The 13,978-nt window shown below is 40.2% G+C and overlaps 1 protein-coding gene across 1 annotated transcript in view; it reads right to left on the bottom strand.

Moving 5' to 3' along the window:
- The window catches only part of LOC134865648 (nuclear receptor ROR-beta-like), a 12,907-nt gene extending 2,952 nt beyond the window's left edge, over positions 1-9,955 (bottom strand). Inside the window, exons 1-8 of the mRNA XM_063885307.1 lie at positions 9,496-9,955; positions 3,863-3,948; positions 3,587-3,728; positions 2,682-3,161; positions 1,549-1,670; positions 1,122-1,254; positions 726-833; positions 1-64 (exon numbers count right to left, since the gene is read on the bottom strand). The exon at positions 1-64 is cut by the window's left edge and continues 47 nt beyond it. Of these exons, the coding sequence (XP_063741377.1) occupies positions 1-64; positions 726-833; positions 1,122-1,254; positions 1,549-1,670; positions 2,682-3,161; positions 3,587-3,728; positions 3,863-3,948; positions 9,496-9,502 (1,142 nt within the window). The 5' untranslated portion in view covers positions 9,503-9,955. The remainder of the gene's footprint in view (positions 65-725; positions 834-1,121; positions 1,255-1,548; positions 1,671-2,681; positions 3,162-3,586; positions 3,729-3,862; positions 3,949-9,495) is intronic.
- Positions 9,956-13,978: the final 4,023 nt, after the last annotated feature.

Here is a 13,978-nt window from a genome sequence, read left to right as displayed (position 1 = left end):
GACAGCTGTAGACGACAGAGTCCTTTACCCAGGTCAAACACTGCACTGACCAGGTCCTCACAACCTGCATAGATACAAAATCATCTATTAATTGTCAGCAATACAAGTTTGAAGACTTAATCCTGTTTAACTGAAGTAACTGAGCTTGGAGCTTAGAGATACCTTGGATGATTAAGGCTTAAATTTTGCTATATTTGGGAATTGTAAGCCTTATTGGCTTAGATGGTCTAGGGCTCTTTCATGGTGGGAAAGTTCTATAATGAAATTCCAATACAATTGCTTTCACCAGTTCACAGAAAAACTGGCATAAATTATCTTTTAAAATTAAACAATTTGGTTCATTTTATTTGACGAGTATAATGTTTTTTTCCCACTAGTCTGCATTGCTAAACAGCTCTGGTGGTACTAAAGAGGCAAGACAGTGCGTCTGAAATAGGAAACCAACATCAAGCTGAAGGCTTTTCATTACATCTCTTCAAAGACAGGTCTGGCTGGTGACAGGACAATACCTTCTTATAAGGTCATTAAGAACAATTACCAAAGTTAGGTAGTTTAATAACCAGTCATAATGAACCACTTCTGTCAAGCAGAGGTGTATTCTTAGGATTTAATGGCGATTACTGCATAGTGTGTCTGAAAAAGACTTTCACTTACATAAAGAGCGAGACAGATAAGAGGCCTTCCTGTGTCACACTGTCAATAATGTGAATGCATCTGATCCTCACCAAGTGCTTTGAAGAACTGAGCCGGGGCAAACTTTCCATTGAAGAAAATGGAGCTGTTGTTTACGTTGAAAGCTCGGCACATACGTATCAGCAGGACTTCAAGACAGCCTGAAAGGTTAGACACAGATACAGGCGAAGACAGAGAAAGAGGGAGAAAGAATAAGAATGGGGAAGGCATGGGTCAGATTAAGAAAGAAAATATCATGTCATGATGAATCATGTTATTATCCCCAGTTTTAAACAGAGTAGCTATCATTTATTATAATAAATAAATGGATGGCAAAAAAGGCAACGGTAGAGGGTTGGAGAAAACAGGAAAAAACTCAAGTTAGCAAGTTTTGGAAACAGTTTACTTTCCAATAATTAACACTATGAAAGAATAGTTTGAGCACTGACCTGCTTTCAGTAATATAATCTGATCATTCTGGCACAAGTCCATGAAGCCAGCAATGCGTTTGGCAAACTCCACTACATACTGAATGGCATTGGTGATGTGGTGGGCACACTGCTGCCACATCCACTCTGCTGACTGGAAAAAGTGACATAAAAAAAGAGTGTTACTAGTCCATTGAAAACACAAAATTGTTGTTCAACATCAGATCAGGTTCAAAACTATTTCTGTGTGTATATGTGTGAGAGTTAAAAAAAATATCAGCACAGTAAGCTAAACTAAGTTGGTTTAAAAATGCATAGTTATATCTCATATTGTATCTTAACAATAACACACTAATCCAAAGCAGAACACTCCCTCAATCTCCACTGTTTGTATTACAGAAAAACAGAAGACTTTACACACACAGGGTTAAAAGTGTGCACCACGTACCTTGTTTTGGAAAGCACGTGTTTCCTCAGGCGCGTATTGCACCCAGGTGAATCTCTTCATGTCTTCAGCGCTGTGCTGACACGTCTCTAAATGAGACTTAACAATACTCTGAGTGATGCGCTCTGTAAAAACATAAAATAACATACACAGATAAACAACAGTGTTTTCTCACTCAGATTGTTTGTGAAGGCAGCAGGTTTTGTATATAACATTGGTGTTATTTACACCTCCACAGATCATGGCAGCCTGATGCTTTGCACCATTCTGCTCTCACTTTTGGCACCGGACAAGATAAAGTGTTCAGGCTCATCAACTCTTTTTACATCCGCAGCTGTTTGGCTCTCTTCCACCTCTTGCAATTATAAAACCCACCGTCACAATATTTACTCATTACTTCGTTTAAAGGTCCCTCGAGCTCTATTAAAGTCCTCCATGCTGTTTGGTGATGCCAATAATCATAAAGATGGAAAATAAAATACAAATATATATTTTGCCTCAAGGCCTCCTAAAAATGCTTAAGCTTTTCTTACCACCACACCATCATCGCTTCATCTGTCCCTGTTTTTGAGCTGATACTGATCATACTTTCTGTTTTGCTATCTGCAGTGTATTATTCTGGTTCTACCTGCTTATAAGAAATGTCCTAAAATCTAATCTTTGTGGGTTTTTAAAAAAAATATTTTTTTGTATTTAAATTACATCTGCCCACATCATAATTTACTGTACATTGGAAAATAAAAACATATAATTTATCTGGGAAAAAAATGAATTTCCGGAACAGTAACTATATGTTAATAGAATTACAGTGCAACATGCTCATATCACTCTTTCTTTCAACTTTTTCTTTGTTCAGTGAGTGGTTTAAAGGTGAAACAGTCAGACTGTCAAAGTTGCATTAATAGCAAACAGCAAGAAATTAAATAAAACTAGAATGGGACAAAATAAAAAGGGGACCTCCCAGATAATTCCTTTTTTTGCCTCAACTCTCATAATATAAATTATTTAGCTTCTCTTTATTGAAGTACATAAGAGACAGAGTTTGAGTTATTGTCGTACACTCTGATACACTGTGTTTGTAGTGAGTGAATAAAAAAGAGAGGAAATAGTTGTCCTCTATCATTGTCAGTACTTACCAAGTTCTGTTGTTGAGCAGTCATTAGGCAGATGGTCCAGCAGTGCATGTGTGTGAGAATGCAGAAGCTGGACTCCGTTGCTGTCTGCCCCGTCCAGCATAGTCTGCTGCGGGGAATTCTGATTGGACAAGGATGGGGAGGAGGAAGAGGAAGAAGAGGATGAGGCGGAGGTGTTCCCCGCGCTGGCTCCGCCGCCGAGCAGTTCCATGCTACAGTAGTCGTTGGCCTCCTCGGGGGTCAGTGGCAGGTCAAACAGGTCCGGCAGCGTTTCGATGTCATCCAGGTCGCTGAGGGTGGAGCTGGAGCCCCCGCTGCTGTAGGACCGGCTCAGAGTCTCTTTGACACCTTCCTCTTTGTGTTGGGACAGAGCTGTAGTGCCACCGCCTGCAGAGCCTGCACACTCCTGGGACTTCTGGTGTTTCTGCACTTCAGCGTAGAGACTGTCGCGCTGCTTCTTGGACATACGACCAAACTTGACAGCTAAAGAGATAGAATGCATTTTATTATATTAGACAAACCAATACTTTTTTGGGCAGAGTTTTTGCAGGTTTTCTGCAGCCAAAATAATACATTTCAACTCTATAGCCGTCACCTCAATCAAATTAAAAAGTATTATTTTTAATTCTGCCACTTAGTGTTTATTTTTCAGACCTAAAGAACAGGGAAACTGGCCTTGTCAGGATAGTGACTGTCATTAGCGCTGAGTCCTTCAAATTCTTCTGGTAAAGTATAAAGTTTAAATCAAAAGGAATGTGCTGGGATTGCCGGAGAAACAAATCTATTAAATGTTGCGAATGTAAGAGAACGTTTTCCAAATCCCAACTTTAGTAAATAAATGACTTTAAGGTCAAATGACATAGTTAAAAGAGGTGTGTAAAGATAAAGTGTGTTCTTCATGTGTTTACCATCTCTGCTCATGCCTAAGGCCAGACACTTCTGTAGGCGACAGTGCTGGCAGCGGTTACGGTTTGTTCGATCGATCAGGCAGTTCCTCTGGCGGGAACAAGAGTACATGGCATTGTTCTGCTGGCTGCGACGGAAAAAACCCTAGGATGCACACAAACACACACATATATATATATATATACAAACACTTTAAATAACAGGCACATTTGAAATGAATAAACAGGTTTGTTTAATTTTTGTTTGGTAGTCTGGTTTACTCTTTGTTTCCTCCTCACCTTGCAGCCTTCACAGGTGATGACGCCATAGTGGATTCCTGAGGACTTGTCCCCACAAATCTTACAGGGGATGACCTCGATCTGAGCTGCAGGACCAACCACAACATTGAAAGAAGAGGTCAGATTGAAGTACAATTCGAAAATAAGTCAACATCTGCTTAGCGAAGTTCAGCAGTAACAGCTATTACTTATTCCGTATTGTTGAGACACTAAACTAAACACTAAGTCAACATTGGGTAACATGATACATTCAGTTAGACAAAACACTTTTACAGAAGGTCATATTTTAGATAGATTAAGCCCCATTTGTTGTCAATAAAAATGTTTCGATAGTAAGCACATGATAAAGCTGCACACTTACTTCCACTTAAACCTAATTTTAAACTTACTAAAAAGTGCTGATGAAAATAAAAGATCCTTTTATTTTAATTGTCGTTTGCTTCAGATAATTAAAATGTAAGTCAGCCACATTCCAGGCATCAGTTTTGGCTCTTTCTTCTGCCGGTCCATGATGATGTGCAATCACATCATCATTTTGTAGAGTTAAACCATGGCCAAAATGTGCTTTTTTTGTTCTTGTCACAGTTAGACAGCTATAACTCTGAGCTCTATTAGAAGACCATGTCTCTGCCTCCAGCTGATGCAAAAACAGGCCTCATTAGCAACTATGGTGAAATTGTAAATCCAAAGCAAGTAAAAATGAGTACTAATTTGGAGGCCTTTAACATAACTCTCTTATCTTGCTGCCTTCAGAACTTCACCGTATTTAACAATTGTTGTTATCTTTATTATTAGGAAATGATTAACACACTTGGAAAATAAACAGAGACAAATCCTGTACTTTGCACCAGTGTGTTGTAATCAATGATAAAAAACATTTCTTGCAATTGGTCCAGTGAGTGAGCAACAATAAAGTTATGAATGTTTATTACTTTTATTACTTTTATTACTCATGCAGACAAACTGTCTCACAACAAGACCCTACAAGAGAAGATAACTTGCCATGAACTGTGTTTGTCTGCACCCTTCATGTGGCCCCCATGAAGGAACAGCGTACACGAACATATAGAGAATCACATGATGCCTACACACATGACAGACAGTATACACAAAATACTCTTTTCTTGGCCAAGGAGAAAAACTACACCCGCTACATCATCAGTTAGTTGTTGTTGTTTCACCCGTAGGTACTGGAAAACACAACTTTCCACTTCTCCTCGATAATGATAGTCTGCTGCCTCCTCTCTAAAACTGTTGATGAAAACACTCCAACTGATCAGGGCAGCTGCAGGCATGCAACGGAAAAATATCTCTTTCTCTCTTTCACTGATGTTCCCCTACCACCTTTTCTTCATCTCAGGATTATATAACTCTCAAATGCGAGCATTCCTCCCAACAGTCATTGAACAGGCTCACTCTAGCAACACTGACGCCCCACCCCTACTCCGGCTCTCTCTTTCCCACTGGCTGAGCGCTGTTCACAGCCTCCTTGGTATTGGCTGAGTCATCTGTCACTTCAGCCTGTCAGCCCATGTGGACATTCTGTCCTACTGACACACTTTCCCACTGCAGGGGGAGAGGGAGGAGGGCAGAGAGCACTGTCCTGACTCTCCACAGACTAGTTTTAAAGGTGGAGTCAAACAAAGCTCAGACTTCCTCATTAAACATTTCCCTGAAGGCTAGTAAATTGGGTCAGAAAACTAGCCATGTTACACAACAAGACATGCCAAGAGGGCCTAGAGAAACCACACTTACAAGTTTGGTTACACACCATACTCATTACGTTTTTTTTAATATGGAGTGAGTGCTATGCAAATATCAAACCCTGTTGTGTTCTATTAATGAAAAAGCACCTATGATTTGATGCTAGGAGCTCATATTGTAACCGACAACTGTCCCGCCAAAGCAGACCAAATCTGAACTTGAATGTCAGCTTGTCGGCCCACTCCCCTCTTGCCAGACTTTGACATTGAGCCTCTGCTTTAAACCAATCTATTTCTGTCCTGTGCTGAGAGCCAGCCAGAATTACACAGATGTCCAGCCCCCCCCCCCCCCCCCCCCCCCCCCGTTGCTGCAACCACACATCCATGCTTTCTCAATCCTATTCTCTGACATTACATGTATCCAGAGAAAGTCATATATTTATATCCTTTATTTTCTATTATTTAATGTGATGGTCTGTAACTGGTTGATGAAAACTTACATTTCCTTTAAACCAATAACCTACATACGTACTACCTAAAAATTAAGAATATCTTAAAATAATTGTGTCGCTGATAAAATAGAGAAAAGAAAAGCGATGGCTACAGCTAATTACTTTGAGTAAATCTAAATTATTTTTCATCAGAAAATAATGAAAAATGCCATTAACCTTGGACCAACTGCCAAAAACCCAACACTATTCTGTTGTTTTTTATGCACAGTAAGACTCAGGAAAACCATATATGCATCAAGAGCAGAGAAGTGGATTAATTATCTCTTTTTTGTGAATTTAGCAAAAGAGTTAAATTAAAAGTTAAATCATTTTCACTGAAAAAACCCAATGATATTGAACTTACTTAACAGCTTAACAAATTCAACTCTCTTGCAACCTGTGCTAAAACCATTATTAGACATCAGCTCTCCTGCATTTTGCTACCATGATGAACAAGGCTCCATGCAGGGCTTAACTTTTCTCACACACTAACACTCCTGAGTTCCAAAATGCTAGTTATTTATTACGCAGAGTTATACAAAAGGTAAACAAAGGATTGAGTTTGAGCCGACTGCACATCCAAGCCTTTTCACAAAATAAACTTGAAACAGACATTTAACACTTCAGCTAAAAATACATGTAATACGTTGTATCTCTACAAAGGGCTAATTCAGTAGGGAAGAGAGAGGTACCGGTACAGACAAATCACTGAGATCTTGCTTTCAGCTGCTCTCTTCCTGGTATTTCATATGAAACACAAACAACCAATAATCCTCCAGCAGGAGCCCCCTGGCTTGTACTTCGTCAGTATGTCGGTGTTTCAATATATTTCAAGGAAAAAAACAATGTTCACAACCAGATGTGCAAACAAACATCACATCTCTGTGTTTTAAACGATCAATCTGTTTTACGCAAGCACCGGCAGTTCACTTATTTAGCAGTTAAAATAACATGTGCACTACAACTAAACGCCTGCTGAGCATCAGAGTGATGGAAGGCTCTATGGGAGCTTGCGTTCATTTAATTATTTCCATTACCTCAGCATAAGAATGACTGAAGGCACAAGAAGATGCGCTCAGTAGGAGGTCAGGGGCCTGGTGCTTGCCTTCTTCACTCATTAGCAATGCTGAAGCACTTGTTGTGTCATGCCTCACAGTTGGGTGTAAACTAACAGCGCAGCACAGAAATGTAACACGACATTGCCCTTGTTGTCTCTTCCGTCTTTTGAAATCATGTTTATGGGAATGTTTTTCAGATTATATTATTTCTGTAACATGTGTTTGCAAAGCTTCAAGGCCTCAGAGAAGAACCTGAGATCAGTTCTTAGATAGGAAAACAAAAACCCTGTTTGTTTTCACACACTGTGCTTGTTTCTGTGAAGTGTCTTACTGATTTCCCTTGACACAGCGTAGCACACAGCCCGTTCTCTAATACGCAGCTCTCACTAAATAATTAGATTTTACTGTCTATGGATGATCCAACTGGACAAACAAAACTGATGAGACTTCATTCGCACACTCAAAATGCATATAAACAAACTGGCTGCTTGGCTGATGGTGCACTCAAATCAACGGGCTCTATTTTCAAAGATGCAAATACCAGAGGAGGCCAGGCTGAGGCACACTAAAGGGGGATTAACAGAGCTAAAAATTCCATAGGCCTCTTCTACCCGCCGTTAGTGTGTGTGTATCTTATGGTCTTTCACTATGTCTTCATGAATAAATATTAAGACATACTGCAGTAGTGCACTCTGCAATCTTGTATCACAGGAGGTGTCAGAGATACAGATATGATAACAGGACAGAAATTAAAGTCTGTCAACGTGCCAAAAGCTGTTGCAATTACCATTCAGACAAATTGTTATTGCAAATGTTTGTAAGCATGTTCAACCTGGAAAACAAATGCTGACATGCTTATCTTGTGAGGAAATGGCAGGTTGAGTAACTAGCACACATTTTCATTGCAGTGAGCTAAGGGCCGTCCTTTGTTTACATTTGGATATCCTGCCAGAATTGGATCCTCCCTTCATGAGAGGCCCCCTCAGCTTCTTCCTCCCTCCCTAAAACAAAATCCATCTCTGTCCTCCTCTGCCAAAAAAAACGTTTTGCAGCTGTTCTGCGTAACAAAAGATCGTAATGTAAGACAAGAAGGAAACCGAACTTTAGTTAACGCTGAGAAAATTATTATTTTAATTATTACATGTACTTGGCGGGGTTTTTTTCAACTAAAACTGCTGCATGAATGTGTGTTTTGATAAAAAAAAAAAAACTGTGACATGTTTACAGCAAGACCTTTCTTTATGGTAAACAATAGATTGACACTTAGGCTATGTAGAGGTAATTAACATAGTCGCTTCCTTTTCACATACAAAAATAGGGGTATTGAAATTAAAGCATAGTTCGATGTTACAAGCAATAGGAATCATATGGCTTTATGTAAACAACTTTTCTCTGCTGCCCTCTACCCAAGTTCAACCTCATCCTGTGCCATGGAGCCAAACATAGAAGGCCGGGCGTCAGTGCGCGCCTGTGTCCGCACATGGAGCTGCACGCCCCGCGGCACGGCGCTTCCCACAGCCTCTCCCCTCCCGCCGCTGCCTATGCTGTATAACGTTGGGTGACATAACTAGGTCAGTGGAACAGCCAGATCCTTCTCCCTCTGTGCACTCACGCAGTCAGCCATGCTGGCACAGCCATCACATCACAACATCATCACACCACTACTCCAACACTGCATGTTGTAAAGTCCAAGCCACAAGGAAAAAGTTTACAGGAATCCTCACAATGTTTACATTTTTCAAAACCATATAAAAAAGCACTAAATAAGATGATTGTATGACAGTAAATACCAGTAAACTACGTAATACACTAATGTGAATGTATGCATCATTTCACAATTCTTAGATATGAATTCATTTGAAACCTGTTCAACTCGAATAACGTCTTTCTTACATAATTGCAGTTTTGTTTAACAACAATCTTCTCTCATGCCCCTCCCTCTCCTTATTGCATAACTCCTAACATGTATGTCCTGGCAAACATTTACAGAAGGTAGCCCAAATGAGATGTGACTCACATTTCCTAAAAAACAGACGTGATGCATAAAATAAAAAATTACGCATGTGTGCAATTAAGGTCTTGGCCTGCTTTCCCCATAAACAGACCGAAGAGATGATGAAAACTGAAATAATCTGTTCTCATGATTGAACAATATGCCTCCTGCCGTTTATCTTCGCCTGCTGAACTTCAGTGTGGAGCATGCAGCCTGGGGCTCTGTGCAGCCATAATCCAGTCATGAGGTATTAATGCGCAATGGGAGAAAAACAAGCGCACTAAAGTCCCCGTGAGCACACATGTGGCCGTCCCCCCCCCCCCCGTCCCCCCCGTGATCTTCACCAAGTTCAACTGCATAGATTTAATGAGAAAAACTATCAATTTACCTCTCATGTTGATGTTTTCTTTCTCTTGGCAGAACGATGGTAAAACTCGGCTACATGTGGTTAATGTAGTTGACACGGTCGAGCAGATTAAGCCGCTGGAGCCAGAGTGAACTGGCTTCGTAAATATTAACTTCGTCCTGGCTGCAGACAGCCTTCGCAAAGCACGACCAAAAATTTATGGAAAAATAACTACCCGAAACTCCTCTCCCCTATCGCTCGGTCAAGTCCGAGCGAAATAAAAGAGTGAAAAAAGTCGCAACGGATTGCATCGCAATCTCTCAGTGCATCGTTTTAAACGTGAAGCAAAACTTTTCTGACAGAATAGTCGCACGGTCACAGTGGACGACCATTGATCGGACCCCCCCTCTGCGCTCTGATTCTCCGCCTGCTTTCCTCTCAGTCTACCCTGCTAACCCACTTTCTCCAAGCGCGGTGGACTCTCCCATGATCTCACCGCCGACAGCTCCTCTCGCAGCTCTCGCGGGATCGCGCAGTCGGGTGCGAGTTTAAACTGGCTAAACCAATGATTGACTTGTGCTCTGTTGTCATGAGAAATGATTACGATCCCTACCAGGAAGGTAATTAAACCTGCAATCAATTCTGCTTTACGCGACATTCATGTGTGCTCTCATCTCACTTCTCTGACTTAGATGTGGCAAATAAACCATTGAGATCTAGTAATGTAAGCAACACATATTATATCGAACAAGCTATATGAAACTGGCAATTTGTTTCCCAGAAAGCTTACACCTTGTACTCCTTTTTACTTTATTGCACTCGTTTCCAAACTGAGGGTTTATACCTGGAGGAGTATGAAGTTACAACAACTCATAAGCTAAAAGAACAATGGTTAAGTATCAGTGAGAAACTAAATAACATAAATATAATCTCCAACTTTTACTTATACATACGTAATTATTTAGGCAGCATGATGTTTTCAGCCTCTCAAATGAGATTTGGAGATTTCCTACTCATCTTGGTTATATTTAAACTAATTATTTTTTGGATATTGCAATGACAATACTAGACATTTGAAAACATGACCTTGAATATTGAGAAACCGGAATGGACATTTATTTTCCTATTATCTAACATTTCAGAGAACAGTCTTTATCTAGAATATAATAAGCAGACAAGTTGATATTGGAAGTTATCATTATTCAAACATCTCTTTTCCCAAAGAAACAAGAACACACATACATTTACTTAAGGGGCAACATAAATACAGTTTAGAGTTGCTGCAGCATCTCAGAGATTCATTTCCTGGACCTGTAAAATATTCATAGAAGCCATTGTACTCAAATGAGCTTTGGTCCTGTGTAGTTTTCTATTGTTGTGAAAAAAATGCATTGCTGCTCTCCCAATGATTGCTCACCACTGTTCAATTTATTTTATACCCAGTGACAGTGCACGGTTTTATCCACTGCATTCTGGTTCCTGTTTGTATTTCACATTTAAGCACTAGACCTGCAGGAACATATCTCAGGATTACAGCTACTTATTTTTATATCAGTATTATGTCATCTAGAAAAAACAAATATCAAATGTGTTATTATTGCTTGTGCATTTTCATTGATCATTTTAATGGGTGAGGCTTAAAAACTAAAACATACAGGATTATGATGTAATTGTGTGTTTGGGACAGTGTGTGATAGTGGGGACTGATGAAGAGGTGGATGGTTACTCAGGTGTGGTGGGGGTAGCTGTAGCAGTGGCTTTAAGATGCAATACTCGGATAGCACTGTTATGAAACAGCATCAGAGATTACTCAATCTAGGTTAGTGGAGCAGTCGAGCACCTTCAGTCCATCACTTTTATTTATACACTTCAGCTTGATGTTTTTATTCATGCATACGTGTTCAAATCCTTACGTTTCTTTCTTCCTGCACAGCTTTTTCCTCCCAGCCCTTTGTGTCTGCAGTTTCTCCCTCTCTCGCGCCCCGTGCACATCTCTTCTAAAGCCCCTCTGTTCTATGTCTCCCTTGACAACGGCAATGACACTTTGACCTTAGCTCTTACGTAACCGCTGTGCAGCTCTGTTAGACAGCAGAAGAAGGAAAAAGAGAGAGGGAGTGGGAGAACAGCTTTGGCATAGCTTGTGCATGGCAGACATTTTGTTGCCCAATGATAAAGCAAGAAGTGAAAGAAGAAGACAAGGAAGAAGAAGAGCTTATAGATGGAGGAGGATTTTGGAAGGTTGCCAGCAGCAGCATATTAGGATGGGAGAGCAGATGGGGACATGGGACAACAAGCAAATCTGCAGCTCAAACACAAGGAGCAAAAAAAGTGCCCTTTGCCTTGAGTCAGAAAACTTAACACAGTGGTTTAAACTGACAGCCCTGTGGTGCAAGTAATAAGCATTAATTATTTCTCTGCGGAGAAGGGTGATGACATATTTCCAGTTCACACCTTTCAGGATTATTCACGTCCCTCTGAAATAAACTGCTTTGGAACAGAGCATCTTAAAAAATATGCAACCTACTCAACTCTCTTTGATTACCATGCATTAGAAAATATGGGATGCAAGGTACAGCAAGGGTTAATTGTGACAGTTGTAGCTGTTACCTTGACCAGTTACATATAGTATTAAGTGAACTGATTTTCAGCACCCACATGACTCGGCCAACACTCAATGTCAGGCGAGCGGGCATTTTGTTGTTGTGCCGAAGGCCCTTGTTGTGAGGAATGGCATAAGGTTTCTCCTGACTCAGATCAAAGCCAGTGTAGCCTTGTGACTCCCCGGGGTTGAATTTAAAGGCCTTGCTCACATCAAAGACTCTTTGTATGGATGAGGGCCCAACTGTAACTGATTGGCTGCACATGGTTTCAGTGGGGCCCCATTGCCAATCTCTCTGCTTTAGCAGCATCAACTCCTTACATTCCAGTCCATCATCTCACGCGCACATTGTAAAACGCTTGCATGCATTTTTATGGGAACATCTGTAATTTAATCATACATGACATTCACCACATCATGTCTTTTATTTAATGATTTGTTCTAATTTGTACCCACAAACAGGCAAACACACACATACTTGACTGTGCCAGTGAGTTTGCTTGGATTATTTTAGGCTACTGCTATCCACTGAGCTGTAATCCCTCACTCCCTTTTCCCTCATTCGATTAATCTCCATGTTTTCTCTTCTCTGGAGGCACAATTAATCCCCCCCCCCCCCCCCCCCCCCCCCCCCCCCGCAGCCCCTGCTCTGAAATCTGGAGCTGTGAGCTGTATGGTGTCACTAGGTCAGTGTGTCAGATGGAGTACAAACATCGTTCCCTCCTGTCACAATGTAGTCATCCTCCTCCACTAGACTCCGCTTTGCATCGCTGCCAATCTCCATCTTTTCTGTGTCTCAATTTTTTCCCTTCTTTTTGTTATCTCCCCAGATCCTGTTACCACTCTACACTGTAGCACATCTGTTTCTTTTTTGCTCTCAGTTTCTTCTTATCAGTTTCATTTTTCCTACATGGTGCAAATTTGATAAAGCGGGCCGAATAAACAGAATGAGTTCAATCTCAGGTCATTAGATACAGATTTATCTCAGCAGTCACAGTCCCCTCTCTGAACCATAGAAAAGATATTCTTGCTGTGTAGTTAGCCTGCCCTACGCGTAGTCACAATATTGATAATGAGCTATTGTTAGGTCTTATGCTATTTCTTCAATTAAACATTTGGACTTACACATAAAAAACACCTGTTTTGGTGGTTTAGCACAACCTGCACAGAAGTTAAACTTGAATTTACTGTAGCTTGTAGAGGAAGAGGTAAAAAATATGGAAATAATTTTCACTTAATAATCTTTCATATACTGTATATTCTTAACCTGAACCCAAGCTCTGAGCACTGCATTGCAAGATTGCAGATTTCCTGGGGATTAAAACCCTCTAAACGATTTGAGTAATTGGATCCTACCTAAACACACACACTTTTTTTCTTCCAAATTCAGAACAGTTTGGGCTTTTTCATAAAACATTTATGTATTTCCTTATTCTTTGAGCTCTTTTCACTTGTCGGCTTATACTTACTTCCTTTGACCAATCTATAAACAAACAGGAACTGGATATTGGCAGTTGGTAAATTGTCTGGTTACTGTGTATAAAATGTCTAGAACTACAAAGATAAAGGAGATTAGCTAAGTGTAAGAGTGTTCTTAAATAACACTATATCTTTTTAATTTTAATATAACTTTTTTAGTCATCAGTGTTATTTTTAAATCCAAATACTTAAAATTTGGTTTTCAGTTTCCAGAGGCTTAATGTTCATGTATAGCTGAAAATCAACAAATACACACTAACTGCATGAACTCCTGTTTGAAATGCCTGTTTTTTGTACACAAACTTACAATGGCTCCTCAGATCTTCACAGTGGAACTATTGCAATTCATCACAACATGCACATTCCTGTTCAAGGGAGCTGTACAGAAAGAACTGGATAAAGGAAGTATGGTTCTTCTCTATTTCCCCTGTTCAAATAGTCACAATA

Source organism: Eleginops maclovinus, chromosome 6 (assembly GCF_036324505.1).
Source record: "Eleginops maclovinus isolate JMC-PN-2008 ecotype Puerto Natales chromosome 6, JC_Emac_rtc_rv5, whole genome shotgun sequence".
In the NCBI taxonomy this organism is placed as follows: domain Eukaryota; kingdom Metazoa; phylum Chordata; class Actinopteri; order Perciformes; family Eleginopidae; genus Eleginops; species Eleginops maclovinus.
This window is presented reverse-complemented; position numbering and strand designations above follow the sequence as displayed.